The sequence below is a fragment of the Lonchura striata genome, chromosome 19 (assembly GCF_050655825.1).
Source record: "Lonchura striata isolate lonStrDom1 chromosome 19, ASM5065582v1, whole genome shotgun sequence".
Classification (NCBI taxonomy): Eukaryota; Metazoa; Chordata; class Aves; order Passeriformes; family Estrildidae; genus Lonchura; species Lonchura striata.
In genome coordinates this window covers 6,539,612-6,566,451 of record NC_140721.1, presented here as the reverse complement: position 1 = coordinate 6,566,451, position 26,840 = coordinate 6,539,612, and the positions used below count along the sequence as shown (strand labels likewise).

The following is a 26,840-nucleotide window of genomic DNA, read 5'->3' as shown; positions in this document are numbered from 1 at the left end:
GAGTTGTGCTCAGGTCACCCACCCAGAAAAGGTCTGAGCTTGACTTTACACCTCGTTTCCAAAGTGATTTGCTAAGGAGGAGACAGATGGGCTGCATGCTGCATGTCAGAGGCCACCTGTGTTAGTCTTCATGCAGGGCCAGAATGGCTACAGACACGTGCAGGGCAGTTCTCAGGATGGTGCCAATATTCCCTTCCAGGTGAAGGGAAACATTAATCCTGGGGACCCTTTTTAGCCAGGGTAAAACCTGGCACTCAAGAAGAGACCAAACACCTTTTCTGGAATAAGGTGGGAACCACTGTCTCAAAAAACAAGAATGTGACTGTCTCTGCTCACTCAGGAGCAAAGTCTGGTGTCCCAGGAGCTAAGAACCTCAAGAGACCATGCATGGCCAAGTGACAGAGGAAGGAGAGGGTTAACAGACATTCTGTAGTGTCTGAAACAGAGCAAACTTCAGAAAATACCAGATAACAGATGTTTAGCACTCCTCTCCCAGGTAATGATATAGTTTTGAGAGCACAGCTGGTACCAGGTCACCTAAATCCCCCAGTACCACCACACCAGGGTCGTTGGTTTGGCACTGGCTGAGCCAAAACACAGCAGAGATGCCACTGGCTTTTGGCACAGCAACTCTTCCATGGGAAGCTGACAGCACAAATTGTCATTTTCTAGGCAATGCCATTTCAACTTTAGCAGGCCAATATACTCTGAAAAGGAGCATTGAAAACTGGCACTTTCATCCCTCCCAGACATACTCCTCAGTATATTTAGTAGTGTGTTCACAGGTTTGGATAACAAGCAAACCTGTATTCTGCTGCACCAGGAGACAATGTCTGATTCAACTTCAGTCTCCATTTCCCCAAGACAAGACATCACAATCCTCTTTAAGCTAAAGACCACCTGAGCTTTTTCAATATAACCACATTGTAAAAAATCATATTAAAAACCACAAAAAAATCTCACACCATTCCCCTCCTTTGACTTTAAAAACAGCAGAAAATAGCAGCTAGCATTGAACTTGATTCACATGCCCTTTCCTTTGCTACTTGCTCATCCACACGTACAGAAGATGAACAGCCGTGCCCCAAATAATCCCAGTTATTTTGAAAGACTCAGGATGAGAAAAACAGTTAATAAGGTTTGTCTATCCCATTCTCCCCCAAATCTGCCCTCTTTGCTTTTCTGGAAAATCTTTGGGTCTAAAACCTTAAACATCATCAACATTTTTGACTCTTTCCAAAAGTCAAAAATAGAAAGTAAGTACTACAGAAAGGCAAACTTCTCATTCACCTACTCCTAAGGACTAAGCAAATATAGCACAGGGGAGTTCTTACCTGCCAGGGCCTGGCTCACCCTGCTGGGTTTGGACATCTTGACAGGCAAGGCCTGGACACTAGAGATTAAAAAAAAACAGGTTACTTTTAACAGCAAGGATCAGTGACAAACAAAGACAATTCAGCAATGCAGTGCTCCCTCCTGAGTGCCAGGGCCCTGGATATATTAACAGGGACTAATTGCTCAGATGAGCCCCAGCTGGGACCCTCACCCCTTCTCCCACTGGTCCAGTAGCTGTACTTAAGGAGCTGTGTCTGCCAGAGCTCTCTCCTAGACTTACTTACCTGCAAGGAGTGTCTTAGAGCTATGCTGTATGTAGCTGCTGCCAGCCCCATCTTCTCCTAACTCATCCATTCCTCCTGCTGGACCCTGCTCTGCTCCTGTGCTAGATCCCTGCTCTTGCCACTCCCCCACAGAGCTTCCTGTGAGCAGCCAACCTGCACTACACATCCAAGGGGATGTGGGAAGAAAGGCTGAAGGAGACCTAGAAGAGCTTGGCCTGTTTTCATTTGGAAATGAAGAGAAGATGGACACCAAACATGCCTTTCAGGTCCCTCACCTACTTGTTTTGGCAGTGCTGGCAGCTGAACTACTTCAACTTTGGGATACATGGGCAGCCAGGGTTATGCTATTAGGTGGCAGGAGGAGATAGGGAGGAAAGGGGAGCAGCAGCATCAGTGCTGATGGGGGGTCTCTAGAGAAGAAACTGAGCTGGATCCACATTAGCAGAGCAGGAACACTTGAAATCCAAACACTGGCACAGAGAACACAACATGGATTTTGTCTCAGGTGGCTCATGTGCCTGGGATGGATGAGTCTCATGGCCCAGCAGCAGTTAATATATGGTGCATTCAGACAACAATCTCCAAGGACTCTCCAAAATTAAACAAAGCTGGCCAGCTGCTTAGGAATTCAGAGACTAAGGTGGTCAAGAGCTTAAATCTCACCCACTATTAAGGGGAAACCTTCTTGTGTCCAGCTGGGATGCAGAGTTGCCCTGCCCAAAAAGGTACCACAGAGTTTCCTCCTTTCAATCTTACTAAGTCTCTGCTCACATTCACATAACAAGGACCAGGGCTGAAAAGATTTTTGAGTGATACAAGGCTGTTTTCCACCGTGCCTGTCCCCTCTCCTACCTGTCACAGTTTGGAATAGGCTCCCACATGTGTGCTGGCCTCCCTGAAGAAGCCTGGGCAGGACAGAGGGCTTGGTGCAGCTCTGGCAGTCTGGCCAAGTGAGATCAGCACCCCAGACCCTTATAAAGCTCTCTGGACCACAGAGATTTATTTCCCTCCTGCCTCTTTCAAAGGCTGTGCTTTCCCTTCTGCTGCCCCAAATTTTGCAATGCCTTCAAATGATGCAACAGATTCTTCTGGCAACATTTCAAACCCATCAAACACAGGGAAAATCTTCCCCATGATTTCAAAGGGCTCTGAATCAAATGTCTTTATGACTCTGTTTTCTTTCCTGATTCACCCTCTTTGTCACAGCTCTTTCTTAGGTATTTCTCTACTTTATCTCATCCTGTTGCTTCATATCTGCCCTTATGATCCTCTTCAGAAGATGGCAAGCAGCAGGACTCTTGTTCTCCAGCTGCAGACATGAAGGATATTTGAGGACCAGGCATTTGACGGAACTGCAACCCAAAAAAATCAGAGACATTTGACCTTCCCTCATTTCCTCCTGAGAAGCCAAGAAGGCTCCACTGAGCCTGGGCACCCCCTCCACCCCAGGCTGTGACTGATACAGAAGTTTGTGTTTTGTTGTCATGCCCTGAGATGAAACATCACCTTGGGTGCTTTCACTTCCCCATGGAAGGTAAAAATAAAATAAAGCAGAAAGCTAAACCTTCCACTGTACCAGGAAAAGAGATAGAGGCAGGAAATCCTTCCAATGGGCTGGAACATAGGGTCATTACACTTGTAACCATGTTTTGAAAGGATGACAGAGAAGTCCTTCACTCTTCTTTTCTTACTGTGAGACTCAAATCCAAGTCATCCATGAGTTAGAGCTTGTATCAAGTTGTCCTGGTTTCAGCTGGGATGAAGTTCATTTCCTTCCTAGTAGCTGGTATAGTGCTGTATTTTGGATTTAGGATGAGAATAATGCTGATAGCACAGGGATGTTTTAGCTGTTGCTGAGCAGTGTTTACACTAAGTGAGGCCTTTTCTGCTCCTTACCCCACCCCAGCACTGAGGAGGCTGGGGGGCACAAGAAGCTGGGAGGGGACACAGCTGGGACACCTGACCCCAAGTGACCCAAGGAATATTCCAGACCACAGGATGCCATGATCAGTAGCAAAACCAGGGGAAAAACTGACTGGGGGCTGCTGCTTGGGAATGACTGGGCATTGGTCAGTGAGTGTGAGCAATTGCTTAGTGCATCACTTGTTTTGTACGTTTCAATCATCATCAGCATTACGATTTTCCTTCCCTTCTCTGTCCTGTTAAACTGTCTTTGTTTTAACCCACAATTTTTACTTTTCTTTTCTTCCAATTGTCTCCCCCTTCCCCCGGTGGAGGATGGAGTGAGTTGAGGGGCTGTGTGGTGATTAAATGTCTGCTGGGTTAAACCACAACAGAAGTGAGAAGAGTCCTTGAGATCTGCAGAGAGAAACAGATAAGCACTTGATGCATTTGCAAGCAATCAAGTTTGGGAAGCTGTGAGTGCACTGCAGATAAATTACCATCCATGAGCCAAGAAACAGTCACTGATCAGCTGCACTCCTGGTGTAAAGGCAAAGTGTGTCAGCTTTGGCTGCTGGAGGATTTGAGCCAACTGATGTGACGATGGAGAAATCAAATACTTGTTACTTCACTAAATACACACATTCATTAGCAGTATCTCAGCTAACAGTGCTGGGGGTTATGCTGACCCATCACTCTGCACCGTGGGAGCAGTGCTGCCACGCTCCCGGAGTTCTGTTACAACTGCAGAAAGCCCAAAGGCTGATGAAATCAAGGGAAATCCACACTGCTCTGAGGTACCACAACGCTGTCTGGGCAGGTCTGCAGTCACAGTGCGTGGGAGGAAGTGCTGCAGTGCCAAAAAAGGTGAGGAAATGCTCCTCAGAGCCTACCCTGGGATTGAAGTAGGGGTTTGAGAGGAGGAAGGGGATGAGGTAACAAGGAAGGCTATTGCTATTGTAGTGTGATGTGAACTGTGCATCCAACAATGGAACAGCACAAGCTCAAGATATTCCAGCATTGCCATATTAGTGCTGGCTTCTGGGGAGAGGTCGTGCTCATTTATTGAAAACAGCTCAGTTAGGGGAAAAAATGATGTTTTGGGAGAGGGAGATCTGGATAGCATCAGTGCAAGAGCAAGCACTGCAGTGTGGAGAAATGAGGAGCCACAGAGACACCTGCTCCTGCTGCTCACGGAGATTTCTTACCAGGCAGTGCCTTTGACTCCTGGCCAAATGTTCTTGCAGGTGCTTGCAACACCTGACAGTCAATGCCAGAATTCTCTGACTGTGTCCTGGTATCAATTCCTCCTTCCTGGTTCCATTTTTTCCTGTTGTTTGCTGCAGCTCCTGCTCTCCCACTGCTCTGTGTGCTGGATGTTTCTGAGTTTAACAGGGATCACCAGGTTGTGAATAAAAGGATGTAAAATATGACAATGTTCTCAGAGATTCAGCAAGAAGATCCTGGTAAGATTTCCTACCACTGGTTCCCAGGCAGTCTGCTACAGGAGGCAGACAGGGCAGACAGATTTCAGCATGACAAACCCACTTGCTTCTCCAGAATTTCAAGAATCTGCAGCACCAGTGAGACAGCAAAGCACAAGTCCAGCAAGGAACTGTGTCAACAGCTTGGAATCCAGGGATGCTGCCACTTCAAACGTTGGGTGGCCAGGTTGGAGCCATCACCTGAGCCATACATACACAATACCCCAACGGAGCAGAACTGGGGAAGCCTGTAGGAACTCACCCTCTCCACCTGATATGGCCTTTTCTTCCTTCCTCTCCCCTGCACACAACCAGCAGGCCACAGATATCTGTATCATGGCGTTTTTGTAACCCTCTGGGCAACAGCCAACACTTCTCCTCACAGATCAGGGCAGCATCCAGCCCTACTTCACACTACCACAACACCTGAAGGTCCAGACCCCTTCCCAGGGCTCACTGAGTGTGAGATGACATTAATGACCACACCTGGTTTAGCCCCATGCTGGCTAAAAGGGCTGCAGGACAGCTCACAGTGGGCACAGTGGAACCAGCACCAGGAGAGCTCCTCACCACCCAAGGAGCTCATGGGAATGTCTATGGACAAAGCTGAAGGATACAAAGGTGGAGAGAAAGAAGGAAAGGCCCTAGTTAGGGTCCTTTCTGATCCTACAGAGCACTGACTGTGTGTTGTTCCCCATGGGAGATTTGGAGTGCAGCACCTAAACACCCCAATTCTGTCAGCATCCTTTTCCAGCTCCCAAGACCCCCACTCCCCCTGATTTTATACAAAATCCTGCCCCCATGAGCTGCCTGTCTTATTGGTAGGCACAACCCAGGCCAGCAGCTAAAGCCACATAAGCTCAGAGAAGCCTGCAGAACTACTGTAGGGATTTGCCTGGCTGGGACACTAATTAATATCCCTCAGAAGATTGCTTCCTGCAGCTTTACTCGCTCATATTACAAGCAGGGCACTCCTTACTGTTCTTCAGGAGTGCCTTACTCTGTAATTAGACAGCACAGTGCAGGGAACAGGGGAGCTCTTGCCCTAGGGAATTGATGCTTTCCCATGTGGGGTGGGAAGGATTTGCCAGGAGGAGGCTGGGATCCTGGTTAACAGTGCTGAGGCAAGGACAGCCCTTGCCATGGCACACTCCATGTGCAGATTCCAGCCCTGTCCATGACAGAGGCCAGATTCATTAACTGTGTTTAATCCACAAGAGGAAACTAATGCACCAAAAAGCAAAATAACTTGCCCACATGCATGTAATTTATTATAAGCGTAGCCAAGATATTAGCATCTAGTTAAGCCTTGGCACCCCTCTCTGGGTTTTCCAGTGGCTTTGACCCTCTTGAGAGCAGGAGGAAATTAAAGTGCATTTGGCAGTGCTGGAGCTCCGCCTGCTCTCACACCAGCATCCGCCCTCCAGCAAGCAGGAAATGCATTTAATCACCCTCAGTGGCACAGCAGCCTGGGCATGCCTGTTCTGGGGGCTACCCCTGCCTGCCTGCTAGAAGTAACTGCCACAGCCACACAGGGAGTCAGGCAGCTTTCCAGCACAAGCTGCACCTCGTTTCAGCCCTGCAAGAGAGGTGCTGCCATTTTTAGCTGTGTTTCCTAAAGAAACTGGGTGTAAACAACTGCACCGCCTTTCAGGCTCTCTTCTGCCAGTTGCAGCTCAGCCACCTCTGCAAGTTTTATGGAGATTAGCAGTTTTGTAAAAGCAAGTAATCTGTCAGGGCTGCTTTGGAGCCAAAGCTTGTGGGGTAAACACAACACAGCCTTTAGCAGACACCAGAGGATCCACTGTGGCCCAGTGCTCCCTTCCCTTGGGTCTCTGAGCATGGGCCAGCATGGGAATTGCACATCACAGCTAAGAGAATACAGCCAGAAACCTGTAGCAGGATAATTAATGCAGGATAATTAGCCAAAATGGTTAGACTGTAGGGTGATGTGGGGCATTGACTGCAAGGGAAGGGGAGCTAACCACCATGCTGTGTCTGAGCGAGGAAGACAGGGAACCCAGTGGATAAAATAACCCAGGAATGCTCTGGGCTTAGGAATTAAATGAAACACATTGTTAGAGTTTGCTACTCAGGTTTCCCCCAATTCACAGAAATTAAAGGATTTTCTGCTGGGACATGGGTTTCATGAGCCCAAGACTGTAACTCCAGCCAGGAGCAATTACACCCACCCAGTGGCATTTCCGACTCAACGCCAGCACAGGGCTGATGAGGAAAAGCCATCCCAAGCTGTCAGCTGGGAATGAAAAAGTCCCTTTCACATATGGCACGCTGCTGGAAGACAGACTGCCCCCCTGTGTGCACTTATTGTCCTGGCAGGGATAAAGGAGAGTTGCAAAACTAATCCCAAAGGACAGGAGATCACACCCCAAGGGAAGAGACAGCAGCCAGAGGAGTGGGGCTCACTGGGGGTGGGGGTTTTACACAAGTCTGGCAGCACTCACACACTCCCAGGTATCCAAAGAGCTGCCACCTGCCCTGTGTGGCATGTCCTGCTGTCCTCAGCCTAGATTTAACTGCATAATCCCTTTGCATCCCCCAGAAAGGCTGGCTTGGCTAGGGATGATTGCCAGGACACCAGCCACATCACCCCCTCCACAACACAAACAGATGAGCTGCAAAATAGGCTCAAACAGCCCAACCTCAACCAGCCATGGGCACCTCCTGGCATCCCTTCCTCCCAGTCAGCATTGCCTGGGCCATGGGCTCAGTGCATGGTCAGGAGCCCATGGCAACCTCCTCCAAGCATCTCTCTCCCATCCTCCCTCCTTTCAGGACAGCCTGTCCCCCCACCAGTAGCACACAACGTACCCAGACCCCGATCAGCTCCAGACAGGCTTGTGGGACAACTGCTGCAGCACTTGGCTCTTCCTTTTCAAACTCCCCACCCTGAGTCACTCTGCAAATCCTCTGGGGAGGGATGGGGCTTCAGGCAGCCCAGTGGCCCCACGCACCCACCAGCAACTCCTGCAAGAAGGGGATTTTGGCAGCTTCTTCAGGGGACAGCAAGAGCCTTACTGGGGGCTCCTGCAGGCAGTGCTGAGGTCAGATTTTCAGCCCTCCTCGAAGGTGACTGGAACAGAGAAGCACTGTGGATGCTTAAGGCAACACAAAAAGTCACCAGGTGGAAAAAAAGCCCCCAAAATAAGACTGTGAGAAAGAAGAACAGGATGTGAGAAATCATTTCACTCGGATGACCCCAAAGAGGAAAAGTCCCAACACGATACTCAGAAAAACATCTCAAGATTCACAGTGTTGTCTAAAACACAAATGAGATTCAAAACAAACCTCAAACCCCAGTGCCTCGTGCAATTAGCAGAAGAGATCTCTGCTAGATTTCTTATCTCTATACTTACTTGGACAGGTAAATCAGCCCTGGCAAGTTCCCCTGCAGTTTCTCAGGGGTTCAACAGCTGGATTACTCCCAGTGAAGTGAGTGTAAGGCTCTGCCACTTCCAGCCATTCACAAACAGAGGGAGCAGTCAGCCAGCCCTTGCTGGATCACTCTGGGTGCCAGCACTGCCACAGACAGGCCACACACACCTCTGCCAGCAAGGGCTTGAGCACAGGAAGAGTTAAGATCCTGAAAGTGGAATAACCAACTGTGGCTTGCCCCAGCAGCCCATGCCATGGAGAGGAGCCGGGCTGTCGGACCACAAGCCTCTGCTCTTCATTGAGCTGGCAGCAACCAAAAGGCCTGAAGATAAGTGAGGCTCTTCCTCCCCCACCAGAAAGGTGCAAACACAGCCCTCCTTTGGCTCTAGCTGACAGGAGGTGAAATCCTGGGCTGAGAGATGCACACTTGTTCCAGCCCGGTCAGAGAAGTGCCACAGAGAAAATTAATCCAGTGGTACCTCTGCTCTTCATCACCACTTAGCCTGAAAAATAGCCTGGACACCTGATTTTGACAGAGAGGTCATGAGGTCTCAGCCACATACAATGAGACCTGTGATCCCTCCTTGAAGGGGAAGAGCTTAGAATGAACAGAGCAGTGTTCCAATCCATTTAATTTGAATTAAGTGTGTTTACACGTTCCCTTTTCCTTCCCCATGAATTCCCCTCAAAGTTGCTTTTTAACCTAACCCAAAATACCACTGCACACTATTAATTTTTTCAAACCTTCAGAATCTCAACTTGAGTGAACTGCCTTGTGGTTCAGGGAGACTGATAGACAGGGACTGTATTTAAAATGGGAAGAAATGAGGTAGAAAGTAGAGGGGAAGTCTCTTCATCCACTGCACTGGATATACAGGCACAAACCTCTCCCTCCTAGGGAGAAGACCCTTGTAAAGTCCTCTGGGACAGAGAGGCTCCTGGATGCAGACCTGAGCACAGCAAATCTCTTGGACATAGATATAGTATTTAAAGGTGAATTAGGATCTGTACCTGACTCCATTAGATGCTGCCAATGCTGCACTGAGGCTCCCAGTCTGAGCCAAAACCAAGGTGTTCTGTGCATTGAGTCTTGGTGTTGACCTTGCTCCAGTCAAAGCGGGTTTGTTATAGGGCACGAAGCCGACGTTGGAAGAACTTACTGACGCTGTCCTCCCGGGAACCTGATGAGTCGTGGAGGAGTTGGGAAAGTTTGTCATGGAGTGACGGTAGCGTGTGGTGATGGGGCCAGTCCCGCTGTTTGGCCAGCACTGCTGGCAAGAACATCCCACCCCTGTGTGAAGGGGTGTGGTGGCGGTCGTCACCGGGTACGGGGCATCCAAACGCCTCTGAACGCTGCGGCGGAACCTCGTGCTCTTGTTGGTCTGCACTTGAGCCACAAAGTCAACTTCGTAGTTGTAGCCCAAGGGCCCGAGATCCACTCGCTGGTGGTTGGTGGCACGGGCCTGCTCCAGGAACACGCAGACGTTCATCTCGTACGGGGACCACCCGCCCTCGTCGTTCTGCCACTCCCAGACAATGCCCTGCCCAGCAGCAGAGTCCCCTGGGAAGACGTGCCTGCGGACAGCCCGCATCGTCCCTGTGTGGGAGAGGAGGGGAGAAGAAACACAATTTAGCCAGCAGAGAACTAAGAGGGAGGTTGTTGCAGGGATTTGTTTCTGCACAGATCCATGCTGCCTACTTTGGGGTGGCCTTTCTCATTCTCCCTCAAGAGGGGCACTAAAAGACCGTCTCTTCCCAACAGGGTTGGGTTTGCTCATGAAGCTTAGAAAAACACATCCCTGAGATCCCTGTTCCTCTGCCAAATCTGATTGTGGGCTGGCAGCAGGTTCAAAAGCTGCAAAGAGGAAGGGTGGGAAAGGAGGGAAGGAGAGAGGATGCAGACGCAGACACACCCAAGCACAAAGGCACAGTGATCACATATGCCTCCCTGACGTTAAAAGGAGAAAAAAAGGAAAACGGGAAAAAAAATCAGGCTGAGGCACAGATCTGGTTAAAAAAAAACCCAACTCCCACAGCCTTGACAACAGAGTAACTATAGAGACAAGACACCATTGGGAAGTGCTTTGTAGGAGCACTTAAGGGGTTGAACGCCCACTTTGTTACACAAGGGTCGGGGCAATTTTGGTCTCGGGAGAGTGGGTGAAGTCCCACAAGGGGGCAAGGGCAAGGACTCTGGAGAAGGGCAAACTTCTGCAGGCTCCTGGCTGCTGGGAGAGAGAGCAAGACTAGAAAGGGGAAGACAATGAAGAAACTTGACAACAGGAGAGAGCAGCTGTTGAGACAAAGGGAGAGAAATGGAAGGAGAAACACTACTCTTGCAAGACCACCCGACAGTGACAGCTGGAGCTTGAACTCCCTGGAAGCCTGGCTTTCCAGGATGACTTCACTCCTGGGTACTTTATCCCCTGCTTCAAAAAAGCAGCAGCCTAATGAGAGGGAAGGAAGCCACCCAAAAGGACAGAAGCTCTGTAACCTTTGAAAAATGGGTTATTGCAGCAGGGTCAAAACTGCTACTGCAGGAAAAACCCTCAGCAGCATTCTGCATAGAGGAAGAGGAGAGGGAAATGCTGTGAGGAAAGCAAGTCTGGGGATGTAGGAAGGTGAGGGTGAACAGGCGAGCGAGTTGTAACAACACAGGAGGAGTTCAAAGAAGAGCACCAAGAGGAAAAAAAAAGAAAGTAAAATAAAGCCTCTAAAGAGGTCATGAGAGTTATGGCATTATGTTCCAGGACCCCAGGTGAAATCTGGCATGTTTACAAGTACCCACACCTAAAGCCTGAGGAGAACTACCCCAGAGTATCACTGGAGACTCTGTGGGGCACAAGCAGTCCAGGCAGGCTTCACACCCAACAAGTACATTCCAAAGAAGAGGGAGGACAGCCCACGTGGGACTCCACACTGCCAAAAATCCAGCTGCTGCTGCATTCAGGCTCTGCCTGACTGCATGCTGCCATGAGGATCATGCTGCTGTTATTGTACCCAATAGTTGTGAAAACTGTGTTTCCTTATCCCAGCATTGCTGAAGCTCCAGAGCTGACACAAAGGCTAAGGCTCCCTCAAAGGCACAATGTGCAGGACCAAGAAATGCCAGGACTGGTGTTTCTCCTCCAGAGCAGCACCAAGCATCCTGCTCATTGCAGAGCAGGACTCTCCAGTGACACCAGCCAACAAACAACATCTCATCAGCACACTCAAAACACTACTAGCAGCCAGTCCAACACAGCAACCTACCCAACCATGGAGCTTATGATTCCTGTGGGACCAGACCTTCCTCTGGCAGAAACTATCAGCAGAACCAAAATGACCTTCCCAGCCTGGAATTGATGTCTTGGTGGAAAAGCAGACTAAACAGCCAAAAGCAAATGACTGCTCCTATCCAGCAAGTCTTGCCAAGTTTCAGAAACACAAACAGCCTCAAAGGTGGATAACTTCAGGAATGAACCCCTGAGCAGGAGGAGGACTAGGGATGGGACTGACTGGGAATGAGATGGTGAGACATGCATTACATTTAGAAATGAGTGGAGGGAACCTGCTCTCAGAGAAAGGGGACTACTACAGGTAAGGCAAGGTGTCCAGTGGGACACATCTCAAGAGATTAACAAGGCTTCCCCTGCTCCACTGGCAGCTCAGAAGCTAAAAGCAGCACAAAGAGGACTGCAGGACTTGCAAGCAACTTGTGTTTTTAACACCCTCAAACAGCAGTAGAAAGAAGAATTTTTACGAGTCAACAAGAAGACGAATGCAATGCACTTGGAAAACATCTCCCTTCCCCCAGGCTGGCAGGGAAACAGCCATTCCTCTCCAGGGTGGGCAAACAGCTGTGGTGAGAGGACAACTCCTGCTGCTCCCCTCCACTCACTCCCAGCTAATCTGCCTTGAGCACAGCTGAAGCCCACAGCTAATCCTGCCCACAAGATCCCCCCGCACAGCTGTCATTCCCTGCTGCTGGGGACACTGCTCCCGTTAACACTGGCTTCCTGTTATTCTCCCTGGCTTCCTTTGAAGAGCCTATTTATCTGTCTAATAGCTAATGAGCAGAATACAACAGCCTATTTTTTGCACTGTTTAAAGATTTTTCATGGGGATGTTTCCTGTAGAGATTCTTTTCTCCAGCACATGACAAAGTTCAGCTGGCAGCTCGCTCAGAAAGGTTCACGTTTAAGGCAGAGCCTTGCAGAGAGAAAAAGCTTTGCTTAGAACTGGGCCATGGCAAGGGGAATTGAGAGCTTTTCCAACAGTCACGTTGCAGAGCACACAGGTATTTGTGGAGGGAGGTTCACAGCACTGGCCCCTCTGATCAGCATCACTTTGGATCAATGGGAAACACTGCAGGAGAGCTGTGGAGCAGAATCAACCTTTTTGTTATTAACAACTGAAACTCAGATCTAAACCAAGGAAAGAATGAGATCATACCAGCCAAAATAATTTCCAGAACTGAACTGGACTGTCCTCCAGAGATGAACAGCTCCAAACCACCCTCCAATGGACAATATTCACTGAGTGTTTTGAGATCTTTCAGAAGAGTCTAAAGAGAAACAAACCCTCTAAGGACAGACAGCTGCACTGGGACACATTTCTCCCACCCCACAGGCTCTCTGCTCACCTTCACCAGACAGCTTAGGACTGCTGTCTGCAGGTTTGAGCACTGGCTGAAAGACCCAGAGGCTGGAAGTCTCCTTCACAAGTTTGGCATGAAAAAACCAAGAGAGAAACAGCTACTGATGCCAGCTCTGGTGGTCCACACTGTACCACTCAAACCCACAGCCTCACCTGGCCTTCCAGATGTTTAAACACGCCAAGCTGAGCACACCTGCCAGGGCATCCAGCTTAGAAAGCTCCTCACCTCACCCAGGACACCACTAGATAAACTCAGCCTAAGGTCACCAAATCAGGATAAAAACACGGATGCAGCTGTGATGACCACTCACATTTGCTCCAACCACTTCCCTTTCCTGCCAGAATTGGCTGATCATGCAGCTGATTCAAAATATTGCTCATTTACTGTTTCAACTGGCAAGAAACCAACACATGGCCCTCTTTAAAGTTTGGGATGATGCTCAACTGCGTCCTGGAGTGATGGGAGAGACATTGACAAAGGGGAAACTGATGGTTGGAAAATTTTCCAAAGCAGCCATTCATTTGGGGTGTGTAATTTGGGATCTCCCTGGATTTTCCAGGGATGAAGTGCACGCATTCCATCCTTGCCCCTTGTCTAAGCTCCAGCTGCTCAGCACATCTGGAGCAAAAAAGGGCAGGAGTCATCTCTGCAAATTCTGAGCTGCTACTCCAAGTGACCCCAGGGGAGAGGAGAATGAAAATCAGGTCTCATTTCTGCGATTGAGCCCACCCTGCCCTTTCTCCCTGGGAGGAAGTGAGCCAGGCTCACACAGCACAAGTGGAGGGAATATTCTGCTGCAGCGTTTTGGTGTCGTGCGGGGGCCTCAGGCACTTGCAGGCAGCTTGAGCAGGGCTGCATGCCAAGGTAAAGCAGCTGGCACTCCAACTCCAGAGGGAGCAAGGGATTCAAGCAGGAGGGTTGGAATCGTAAAAAGACCTTTTTACGCAAGTGATCTTGAATGGATTGGTGGGGGGGGGGGGGAAGTTTCCAGCTCTGAGCTCTGGCTCACAGGCTGGGAGCTCCAGGGGTCCCATGATGATACTCCTGAAGAGATTACAGCTGCCTGCCTGCACCCAGCTCCACAGACAGCAGCAGGAGAGCAGCAGATGTGCTCACAGAGCTGCCCGGCATGGTAACAAACAGCAGAGCTTTGCAGGGCTCTTACACAGAGAACAAGGCCCTGCTTGTCCCCAAGCACATCAACAGAAGGGGTGGGGAAACTCCCTTACCTGTATCCTGCCGGAATTGTGTCAAGCTTGGAATGTCGATGACGTAGGGAGCCAAGGCGGGATCCGCGTGTCCCAAAGGGATGCTGTTGAGCAGCCCTGAGCCTGAGCGCCGGCCCTTCTGCTGAGAGGCCTGGATAACCTGCTCAATGTAGCTGCAGACATTGCCTCGGTACGGCCTCCACCTGCCAAATTCATCCTGCCATTCCCACACGGCCACTGCCGTGGAGCTGCTGCTGTGCCCCGGGGCAGAACCGGGCGGGCCGGACGGCCCGGCTGAACTGCTCCCCGCTCCCTGAGCTGCTGCCATGCTTCTCCCTGAGGTCCGGGCACGCCGCGATTGGAAGTGGCAGCTGAGCTGGCCTTACACCATTTTCTCCGGAGGACCTGCAGCAAGAAACAGAGCACAGGGAGCTGAGAATGATGTCCCGAATCGCCACACCCACTGTGGATGTCCCCAGGCACACCCACATCACACAAGCCATCTGAGAGGGAAACAAGCTCCGACTTTCACAGAGGATGTTTGCTATGGACTTAAGAGACTCCAGAGATGCAGACTGGCCTCAAAACCCTCTGGCTGAGGGTGAGTGAGGTACCACCACTCACTCCCTGCCAGTGCTGGCAACTTCTGCTAATTGAGGGCAAACACTCTTCAGGGAGACTCTGTTTCCTATGATTTGTGGCACCAAATGCCACCTGAATCACCACAGATCTGTACCAAACCATCCCAGAGCCACTGCTGATCTGTGTCAAGCAGACCTGTAAGCCTTGGCATTAGCTCTGACAGACACTTACTAGCCAGCAGTGTGCCAAGGCAAGCTGCCATTCTGCCCCTTCCCCATGCTCAGCACTGCTCCTGGCAGCATCACACTGACCACCCCAATGTCAGCTGCCAAATGCTGGCCAAACACTCATTCACAGAAATGACTGAGTTACACAAATGGTTCCCAAACTCTTCACACTGATCTGAGCTCCAGGGCTACACCATCAGCTTCATTCAGGATTCTGACCACTTAGTTTTGGCCCAGGATCAGTCCTGTGACTCCTGTGCAGCATTACACATGCAAACAAGGCCAGAAGACAACTCTTAATTCACAGTTTGCAAATCACAGTACACGTTCTTCTTTAGTTCACTGTGATCCCAGCAAAAGAAAGAGATGGGAGGGAGTACAAGAGAACCAGGAGGAACACAGGGCATAATCAAGCTGTGCTGCCTGTGCTGAGGGCACTGATTTAGTAGGTCCTCAAGATCAAAGCACACCTATCTGCAGCTTCTCAGGTTGGAAAGAAAGGAACATCTTGAAATGAGGGACAATCAGAGACTCAAGCCCTTAAGAGATGATTTGGAGAACAGAGAAAGGGTAGGAGCCCTAAAACCAGACAAAGACACAAACTAACAGTGAATAAATTCCAACAAGAAGAGATCACTACTCTCAGCCCCCAAGGGATGTAAAATGAACAGATCCACAGGCCTCACATGATCACCCGAAAGACACCAGAGGTCTGATATTTGACATTCCTTGTCTATTGTGTCATTCCAAGGAATCCAGCCCAAACTATCTGCACACACATCTGCCCAAATGCTGGACAACCACTTGGAGAGCCCCATGTTGGTGCTCGCGTGTAGGTGGGTTTGGCTGTGAATGAATGAAACTAATTTTGTTTTAAAATAAATTCGCCTTCTCCTTTCCGAGGTCTCGCGTCACTGATTGCTCGCTTAACTTCCAGCAGTCAGCAGGGAGCCATGAGCTTCCTTCCCATCCAATGGAGAAGTTCAGGTCTCCCAAGAGGCAGAGCAGCAGTGGGTGGCTTCCACTGGAGGATGCCATCTGCACAGAGAATGACATCCCTGCCGGATGGGGGAAGATCCCACGCTCCATGGAGCATCCCATCCATCATGCCCATGTGGCTTGATAGCTTAAAAAAGACAGAGGAGAGTGAGCACAGAACAGACACACCCACACGTCTGCATTTATAAGAGGAAGGCAACAGTTTCCCCAGGAATTCAGTGTAAATTAGTTTTTGAGCTGCTCTGAGATTTTACACAACACCCCCAGCTCAACTGGTCCTGGTGACAAATCACTCCAGAGCACTAAGATCCTACCCTGGCCTCTGGTATTAATCTTTTCCTTGTAATCCATTCTTGCCTAACACACCAAGGACAGTTAGTTCACTGCTCAAAACAGCAAATTACGACTCAAGGTATCAAATCCAACACCTGCCTCTGCCAGTTCTTTTAAGGCAGGTTTCACACCAACACTTTTCCAGCTCAAGGATCAGCAGCATCATCCATGCTCGACTCAGAGCAGGAGCCAGGCTGTGGCATTTTCTGTCCCACCCACCTGCACTAGGTGCTCTGAACCCCAAACATACAGAACCAACACTGTTTTCCCCCCCAAAGTTATTACCAAATATTCATCTGCAGCCACACGCAGAGCAGAGAAGAGGGAGGCTGTGAGAAGGGAGTCAGCGGTTCGTTTTCCTTCCTTTCTGAAACAGCAGCAGGAAGTGCAGACAAGCAGACACCGCAGCAGAAAAGCCACCTCCTTCCCGTGCCACCTTACACTCGCTGGGACAACAGCTGGGTGACAACCTGTCCCTCACGCCGGGGTGGCAGCAGTGCTGTGAATCCTGGACCACATGTGAAGATACCCGGGCTGGCTGCACGAGTGTCGCGTGCTCCAACATCCACTTCCCCATCAGAGTGGAAAAATATTTCCTGTGCTGGGACTGCTGCTCCAAAGGAGGAGCGAGGGGCGTATTTCAGCCTCTTGCCAGTTCTTGCTGAAAGCTGCTGGAGCCAGCAGCTGTTTGCACAGATTGGGAAGTGAGGAATGCACGAGAGCATCAGTAAACCAGAATTACACAAGTCCTGGAGTTATGGGAAACTAAAAAGAAAAGGCCTAAAGTTACAGTTCCTGATTTCTCTTTGAGAATTCAGCAGCACACAAACAGTAAAAGCTGAGAAATTCAAAACTAGAGCTGCTTGTACAGTGTTCTGCATTACACCGCAGCAGAAAGGGTTTGGGGAAGAGTGGGATGTGGTTTGGGATGTGTTACACATCCCAGCTCACATCTTTACTCAAATCCTATGGAGTAGAACACTTCATCTCAAGCTTTAAAAATACCTTGAAAAGCTGAAATTCACATCAACCCTAAAAGCTCTAGTCATGGCTCTAGCCAGAAATCCTCTGGTCCACCCTTCCTCCAGTGAAAACAAAACCCTGGCTAATTCAAGTGCAGACTTAAATACACCCAGATGCCCTTCAGAAGGTATTTGGTAACACAGGCTCAGAGCTCGAAGATGGACTTGTTTGATTGGAACTTTATGCCCAGCACAACCTCTGAAACATTTGTCCACATGGCTTTAATTGGGGACTTGGACAGGAAAAAAACAACGCATTTCAGATGTGTTTTCCAGCAGCTTCACTCCCTGCTCCTCAAACTCCAGCAAATGGTGGTGAGAAAGCTGGAGAACAGGAATTAAAGCCTTTGAAAGCTGTGTTTAATTCTCTGTTCTACTTCCAGAAAGCAGAATTTTATTTCTCTTTAAATGCAGGTTCTAAAAATTCATGGGTCTGAGATGATTTCTAAAAATGCCAACTCCTTTTGTTAAGTTTCTCAACTTGAATTGCCACCGCTGATCAAAGTTATCACAAAATGTGACATTGTACCTGGAAAAGAAAAAGAGCCTTGGGAGCTCTTTAGCTGGGCTGAATTAGAAATAAAAATCATCAGACTGGTAAAATAGAGACTTTTCAGCAGGTTGTTCAGAAAAGAGAGAGCCCAAGAGGGATCTTTAAACATCTTAGAGTCAGGACTGGGAGGGCACCAAAGATCCCATGGGAAGAGATTACACAGGGATTAGGGGAGCACATAAAGCACAGTGAGGCCACAGGGCTGCAGTAAGACGGGGCATGACTGGAACAGCATTACAAGTGCTCTGTGTCCTCCCCCGACCCCAAACCAGGGCTCCCACACCAGCTGCGCTGCACCTCCGGGCACAGCAAAACCCGATGCAACAGGGTTGGCAGCTGTTGCCAGGTAATTCATACCCAAACACTCCTTTCCTTACACAAGCACCCAGCACCAACCAAAGAGAAAGAACAGAGCTCGGCAGCAGGGAAGGGTCACAGTAATAACTCCAAGCACGCAGACCCATCCCAGTCCTGCCCTCTCCCAGCCTCTGCTGATCCTCACGGCACAAGGTGGCTGGGTTAACAGCCAAAACAACAAGAAATAAACCCGGCTGCTCCAAACCTGGACTGCTTCCATTCAAAACAAGCTTTTAAGCAAGTTCCCCTCGGAGGGGGAAAATACAGACGGCAACTGAGGCGGAACAAAGCGTTTCCCTGTCAGCTAAGCCGAGGGCTGGTTTCGGGCATGGGTGAATTGAAAAACGGAGGCAGCGAGAGGAAAGCAGCTACACTCAGACACAGGATCCCACCTGGACACGGGATCTGAGCACACTTTGCGTCCAACCCGACTACTCCTGGCTCCTTCTGGGCACCCAGGCGGGTCATTTATTCGCGGGGAGACCACTGACTAGTGAGTGAGAAGCTGGCACGATCTGGAGGGCTCCTCCAGCGCCCCAGCGCCTTCGGCCCGTGGCAGGAGCTCCGGAAGGTCCCGCCCGAGGAGCCGGCGGCTCGGGGCCCCCCGCCCCTCAGGGAGCCCCGGGCAGCACCGGCCGCCCACCGCAGCCGCCTGCTGGCTCCCGGTACCACGGACACCGTCGGACCCCACGGGTGCCGGGGGGTGTCCGGGCGACACCGAGCGCCCCGGGAGCTGCGGAGGGGCGGGGGCCTGCTGCGAGGGGAGCAGCGGCCGTGCCTCCGGGCCGCCAGGCAGGCCGGGCCCGGAGCGGCCGCAACGGCCCGGGCGGTCCGTCGCGAACGGCCCGGGCTGAGCGGCACAGAGCACGGGGTGCCGGGGGTGCCAGCCAGCGGGTGCCCGCCTCGCGAAGCACAGCACAACCCAACCCAGCCCAGCTCCCCGTCCCGGCGCCGCCGTGCCCCGGTCCCGTCGCCCCTCAGCCGCCCCCCGGCCCCTCACCCCGAGCAGGGCCCGCCGCTGCCGCTCCCGGCCCGCGGTCACGGAGCCTCTGCGCATGCGCACGCCAGCCAGCCGCGGGGCGGGCGGGGGCGGGGCCGGGGCGGGGCCAGGCGGGGAGGGAGGGACGTGATTGGTGGAGGCGTGAGGGCGAGGAACGGCGAGCGCGAGGCGGGGTGGGACCGGGGTGGTAATGAGTGTGGTAATTAATGTGATAACGAGTGTGGTAATGAGTGTGATAACGAGTGTGGTAATGGTGTGATAGAGTGTGAGTGTGCGGGACCGAGTGAGTAATGAGTGTGGTAATGAGAGTGATAATTAATGTGATAACGAGTGTGTGGGACCGAGTGAGTAATGAGTGTGTAATGAGTGTGATAATTAATGTGATAACGAGTGTGGTAATGAGTGTGATAACGAGTGTGTGGGACCGAGTGAGTAATGAGTGTGGTAATGAGTGTGATAATTAATGTGATAATGAGTGTGGTAATGAGTGTGATAATGAATATGGTAATGAGTGTGATAATGAGTGTGATAAAGAGTGTGAGTGTGTCGTAATGAGTGTGATAACGAGTGTGGTAATGGTGTGATAGAGTGTGAGTGTGCGGGACCGGGTGTGGTAATGAGTGTGATAATGAGTGTGATTATGAGTATGGCAATGGGTGCGATAATGAGTGTGATAATGAACGTGATAGTGTGAGAGTGCAGAACCCCAGTGTGGTAATGAATATGGTAATGAATGTGGTAATGTGTGATAATTAGTATGGTAATAAGTGTGATAATGAGTATGGTAATGAGTGTGATAATGAGTGTGATAGAGTGTGAATGTGATAAAGAGTGTGAGTGTGCGGGACTGAGTGTGGTAATGAGTGTGATAGTAAATATGTCAATAAGTGATTATGGTAATAAGTGTGATAGTGTGAGTGTGCAGGACTGAGTGTGCAGGACTGAGTGTGGTAATGAGCATGATAATGAATATGGGAATGGTGTGATAATGAGTATGGTAATGAGTGTGAGTGTGCAGGACCAAGGGTGGTAATGAGTGTGTGATAATGATAATGAGCATGTGTGTTACTGTGTGACAGCACGAGTGGCAGCGTGTGAGAGTGTGACTGTGTATGTGACAGTGTGTGTGTGATATTGTGTCACAGTGAGCGTGAACAGATGTGGGAAAGTGATTGTGTAAGTGACAGTGACAGTGTGAGAGAGAACTGGCAGTGTGTATGTGGGGCAGCGAGTGTGAGAGTGTCTGTGATGGTGTGGGGTGTGTGAGAGTGTGTGTGGCAGTGTGCACGAGTGTGATACTGTCTGTGTGAGTGTGATACCGTCCGTGTGAGTGTGATATGGTCTGTGTGAGTGTGATACCATCCGTGTGAGTGTGATATGGTCTGTGTGAGTGTGATACCGTCCGTGTGAGTGTGATATGGTCTGTGTGAGTGTGATGCCATCCGTGTGAGTGTGATAACCACCCGTGTGAGTGTGAGCATGTGTAGTACTGGGGTGTGAGATGCTCTGTGTGTGCAGGGGATTGTGAGTGTGAGTGTGCCCGTGTGTGTGTGTGTTGCACACCACTAGTGCACCCTCTCCTCCAGTATAGCACCTCTGGGTGCTGGGCATGGGAGCTCCTGTGGGAACGTGGGTGTGACCCTTGGAGCCACATCCAGCCTGCATGAATCAGCTGCTCAGCACCTCTAGGGTTTCCTTTACATCCAAGTAACTCCGGAGCCGAGCCGTGGAGATGCCTGCTCCCTGGCTGGGGTGAGGATGCTGGAACACAGCCCTTTGTGCCACAGATCTCTCCGAGGACACAGCGCTGCTCCCTCCCAGCTGCTGCACCTCCATCACCACCCTTGCAAGAGCTGTGTGTTTATTTCGGGATTCCTTTGATCCTGGAGCATCTTGGAGGGTGCTGCATCACTTCTTCATGCTCTCTTAGAGGTAGGTCAGACCCCACCTGGGTTTTTCCCTTTCCTGGGACCCCCACCAAGACCTCAGCAGCAGTGGTTAAAGAACCACAGAACCAGAGAATCATTTAGGTTGAGAAAGACACTTAAGATCACTATAATTCCTTCTGAACCAGGAAGTGTTCACCAATTCTTATCAAATTATTTGTAACCTCCCTGGACTTTACACCCAGCAGCACTGATTCACCCATGACATGATACACCTGCCCTAAAAGTCTTATAAAATAAAGAACATTATGTTTGGAGTCAATAGTTACAGCAAAAAAAATAACATACAGAACCACTACATACTGTAGGAATAGAGGGATATTATAAAACTCTTCTTCCAGGATTCAATATGTGAGACTCATCTTCACAGACCCTGAATAAAGTTGGTTTTCATCCCAAAATGTACAGTGGCAAGCACATAACCATGACAGCTCCAATGAAAACCCTCTGGAGCTGCATCCCCCCACAGCTCAGCCTTGTATGCAAATGCCCATGGATTTCTCTGCTCCAGGACGGATGAGACTGTCACACACTTGAGTTCAAAATACTCACAAAGTACTAATAATTGCCAGAAGTGATTGATAGCCTGCTTGCAATGTGTCTGCTAAAGCAATAAGTTTCACATTTACAACTCAGGTGCTTGGGATTCCTGTCTCCTGCGGCTGTAATTAGAAACTGGAGAGCAATGCAAAGGGTTTTTTTTCCTAAAAAATAGATAGGGATGCTTCATAAAGCCATGCTGGGAGCAGACTATGTGATCCATGTGGTTGCATGGGTGGGCAGGTATGAAATGTCCTATGATCCTAAATAGGAAAATGTTTCAGGGAGATTTGAGAATGGTGAAGAAGGGTTTCTGTCCAGTCTTGCAGACCTTCATGGCATGGCTGGGAGATAAAGGGATGTTCCCAGTGAGGAATCCTGGCTGGGAGAGGATGGGTGAGGCCTCAGGGTGATGCTCCGAGGCTGAAGGTGCTACTGATATGGGCTGCAGGGTGGGGAAGAGCAGAGGTGAATTGGGTGCAGCTCCTGGGTGGAGGGAAGGGCAGTGTGGTGGAGATAAACCAGTCAGGTGGTGGCTGAGCTGTGGGAAGAGTCTTGAATTGCATTGGATTTATTTTTTTTTTTCGTTTTGAGCAGGGATTCATGATCTGATCTTGCATAAGGGTCCCTGGAGGGTTTTGCCAGGCACAGAGAGTGGCTGAGGTACCTCATCTCAGCAGTACAAGTGCATGGCTGGTCCTCAGTCTCCCTTTTCTCACTCACACCTTTTCATCACTTGTCCCACATTCCATGATGGTCCAACAACCTGAAAGGGGTTAACAGAGCCACGGGCAACATGAATCTGGGGTCTGGTGACCAGCTGAGCCTGTCAGACCCCACTGCACAACTTCCTCCAACATTTCTATCTTGTGAGGGTGACTGCAAAGATCTTCCCCGAGTCTGAAAGGTGAACCTCAATGTCCTGCTGTCCCTAAGGACCTGTGAAAACAAGGGATGCAGACCTCACAGTCCTCACTGCCTGCAAAAATATTTTATATTTTACATTATTTTTACCTTAATAATCCCCAGATTTTGTCCTTTATGCCTTTTTTTTTTTTTTTTTTTTCAGCTGGATCCCTTCCTCCCCATGCTGTTCTTTCCTACACCCTTCTCTGCATGCACCCCAAATCAGTATGCAAAGCACTGAGTCCTCCAGCAAGGCATCAACTCCTGTCTGATCCATCCACACACTGGGGTAACCAGCCAAATATTTGCCTTCCCCCAGCTCCTGTTCTTGCAGTGGTGCTGGAAGCCTTTTGAATTAATTTCTCTGTGGCTGCTCCCTCTCACACAAGGTCCTACACTAATGTCTACAAAATCTGAGCTTGAGGCTCTGTTAAATTGCCAGGCTTAGCCTGGTGCTCCAGGGAATAGCCTGGCCACTCAGGAAACTGCCTGTCCAAGCTCTGCTGGGATTGCTGCAGCACTTTGAATTCACAGCCCACTCGATTTCAGATTAATTTCCCTGAGCAGACAAACACAAAGTGACAGGAATTAGGAATAAATTCCTCTGCAGGCAAAGGATAATAGGTGAAATTTCATTTCATTCTCCTCTGCAGCAGCTGCTGCTGGTTCCTGCCAGGGACCCGAAAGACAAATAGGGATGGATCTGGTGTGTGCATTCCCCTCCTGCTGGGTGACTTTGCTGTCCAACCTGGGATTTACCTGCTGAGAGGGACTTGTTCCTCATCCCTGCTGGTAGTGGGAGATGCCCCATGAGCTCAGCTCAGCTCTCTGTGTTCCACTGCCTGCCTTTTCAGAGGAAATTACAGAATCTTGAACAGTTTATGTTGGAAGGGACCAGCCCAGGTTGTTCCAACCCGCTGCTATGGGCAGGGAGGCCTTCCACCATCCCAGGCTGCTCCAAGCCCCACCCAACCTAACCTTGAACACTTCCAGCATCCATATCTTCTCTGGGCAACCTGTGTCAGGGCCTCACCACACTCATCATAAAACATTCCTTCCTTATGTCAATCCTAAATTTACCATTCTCATTTGAAACCCCAGCCCCTTCTCCTGTCATCCTGACCCCAATCAAAAGGCTCTTTCCATCCCTGCCTTTGTTAAATCCAGCCAGGAAACTCTGGAGCCGAGTCCTCTGGTTTGTGTTTCTGTCTTACCTGCTCTGGCCACATTCACCTCACCACTAATGCTAATTAGGAGCAGAACTCATCCCGTTTTGCCTTCTGCCTGTTTTTCCCAGCGGAGATTTCCTTTCTCTTCCCGAATCCAAGCCTCTCCCCGCTGTCGTAAGCTCTTCTCCCTGCAGCTGCGTGCCACCTAGTGCACACTCAGCCGCGCGGCAGCCGACAGGGCCGGCGATCCATCCCTCCGGAGCTTTCCTGGAGCCAAATGAGCCTTTCAAGGTCCCTTCCAACACAAGCTGTTCAATGCAGAGTCACGCTCGGACACGGCTTCTCCATCCCACACGTGTTCCTGCACTGGCAGGCAGCGATGTCCACCCATTTCTCTTGTCAGCCTGGCTGTCCCCACACAGGTCATCACTTCCCGAATCACCCACTTTGGCACAATTTGGTCTCTCTGGAGTGAATCTAAAAGCACTGAGGCTGCAGCAGTCCCATCTCACAGCAGCGGTGCTGCAGTAGGAGTGGGATGGATGAATTCCCCAGGGCTGGCAGAGAAGCCAGCAAGTGCTGGTCCCAGTGGACAACTCATAAAAATAAATACACCTATATAAATATTTGCGCATATATATATATATAACATATATATATATAACATATATATGGCTGTTGTCCCATAGGATCCTGCTGCCAGCTGAGGTTTCACCATCATAAGTAATGGCAGGCAGAAAATACAGACATACCCTAAAGCTCATGGTCCATAGTGGGTGCCTTTGGTGACAGAGGGGACGCAGCTCCCTGTTTTCCATCCCCTATTCCCCGATGTGATCCGTTCCTGCTCCTCCCCAGCCCTGGATGGCGGCTGGAGCCCATGGCATGGGTCTGCTGCCCTCCTGTCAGCACCGCGTCCTTGGGCTGCTCCTTCCCACCTGCCTGGGGTGGTTTCTGTAGCGCGTCGGGCAGGAAGCAGATTAGGGAGGAACAAAGGGGATTTTGTCTGGGGAGGGGATGGGTACCTCTCCCCGAGCTCCAGCTTGCTGCAGCCCAGAGCAATGCTAAGCCTCTCTGGGGGGGCTTCCACTGCTCTTTCCTCAGCCCTGCCCTTCCTTCAGTACTTATAAACTGCCAGAAAACACCTTAAAATTAGCTCGTGGTTCCCAAATAGCACAGAGGCGTGCTGGGAGCACAGCTCCAGCTGCACTGAGGCGGGGCTTGATGGCAGGACAGGGAACCAAAATGGTCTTGTACTGCATTTCCATCTTTCCCTTCTTCAAACACAGGCTGGTTTGGGGCTGAGAACTCCCAGGATGCCACATTGGAGGATCCTATCACTGGCTGTGCCCTGGAGTAGCAGGAGAAGCAGAGGAAGGAGGGGAGGCTCCATCCTGGTGTAAATGCAGCATTTTTCATGCCAGTGTGCCCCAAAGTGAAAGCAGCCGCAGGAGCCCCCCAAATACTCGGTGAATTTAGCTCAGCAATCACCAGGGGAATCCTGTCATTCTTTGTACATTGGCTAATGGCTTGAAACAGCAACTGGTGTTCTCAGCCTCTTCTTTTCCTCCTGGCAGCAAAAAGATGCCTTTTGTTTCAGCTTATGGCTTTTTCATATAGCACCAGGCTCTTCTTTACATCCCCAATGCATTTCCTGGTCATGGTATAGCCTGGACAAATGAGTTTATCTTCTCTCCTCTCTGTATTTTTCCAATTGATCAAAACAGGAAATCAGTTTGGATTTTTTGTTTTGTTTTGGGGTTTTTTTTGTTTGTTTGTTTGTTTGTTTTCCCTGGAGATCTTGTATTTTCTGCAGTTTCATGAGCCACTTGTTTCCCCCAGTTTCTACCCATGGCCAAACTGCTACCAGAAAAGGGGTCTGCTGGAGATGCCACCCACTGCCATAGGAAGCATGCTGCTCATGGCACATGGCAGCTGCTGAGTGGATGTGGGGATGGCCCTGAGTCCTCCAGAAGCTTCTCTCCCATGAGCATCTCTGGAGTGTCCTGGAGTGTCCCTGCCTGACTAAGCAGCAAGACCATCAGGAAGCACAAAAAGAGCTTCTTTTTCTCCTGGCACACAAGAGAACAGCCTTGCTGTCCTGTGGAATTTTATAATTAGCCTTTCTTATGTTGTGGCTGCTCCTTGAATAAGGCTGGCTGTGTTTTCTTTTCCTCAGAGCAGCGTAATCCCCCAGCCTGATACTGCCAAGCCACTCAAAGCACACACAGGAATGATGTAGACATGGAAAAAGGCTGAGATGCTGCTCCATTGCCCAGAGAAACCCTGGATGGGGTGGAGAGCATCTCATCCCTGCATGTCCACATTATGGTCCTGGTCTGCCAAACCTAGATGTGGATTGATGCTGGAGCTGATGATTCCCAGTCCATGGGCCCTGGCAGACAGCCAGGACAGTGGGGAGTTTGTCAAAGTTTAGGCAAAACAGACTTAAAAGGCACCTTTGAAACTTGTGCTCATGATCTGGTTAATTAGAGCTTTGCCGCTACTGGGAAATAAAACTGCCTAATTGCTAATTACTGAATCCCTGCAAGAAAGGAACAGCAGAAGCAGTTGGCAACAGTTGTCGCCAGAACTGGCTTTGTGCAGAGTTAAAATACAAAACCCAGACTTTTTAGGGCATTTAGATGTCTGGGCTTTGCAAAGGAGCAAGTGAAAAATCCAGCAGCAAAAGCCACAAGGCAAATTCTGCCTCCCATGAGAATGAGGGCAGGAATCCTGTGGCTCATAAAATCAACTTGTTCAAAGCCAAAAGCACACCAGGCTCCTAAAATTGCTAGGGAACTTAAGAATTCATATGGCTGGGAAACCCAGTAAGTTTGGTGGTTCCTTTTCTGTGGTATTCAAGGCTGCTGAGACCCAAGAATCTCACATTATCTGGCTTTTACTTGCAATTATGGTTAAAATGGTTTAAAGGCTGTAATAGTTAAAAATTATTAA

General features: G+C 50.0%; 1 protein-coding gene across 6 annotated transcripts in view; it reads right to left on the bottom strand.

The window, feature by feature from the left end:
- Positions 1–19,378, bottom strand: part of DTX2 (deltex E3 ubiquitin ligase 2) — a 34,398-nt gene extending 15,020 nt beyond the window's left edge. For 3 of the 6 annotated variants that reach the window (XM_021550933.3, XM_021550934.3, XM_085557541.1), the window contains exons 1-4: positions 19,322–19,378; positions 14,270–14,653; positions 9,413–9,998; positions 1,335–1,393 (exon numbers count right to left, since the gene is read on the bottom strand). In XM_021550933.3, coding sequence (XP_021406608.2) covers positions 1,335–1,393; positions 9,413–9,998; positions 14,270–14,576 — 952 coding nt within the window. In that variant the 5' untranslated portion in view covers positions 14,577–14,653; positions 19,322–19,378. Of the gene's footprint in view, positions 1–1,334; positions 1,394–9,412; positions 9,999–14,269; positions 14,654–16,674; positions 16,814–18,713; positions 18,834–19,321 lie in introns of those variants that run through there. The other 3 variants (XM_085557540.1, XM_085557538.1, XM_085557537.1) reach the window with 3 other exon arrangements.
- Between the last annotated feature and the right edge of the window lie 7,462 nt (positions 19,379–26,840).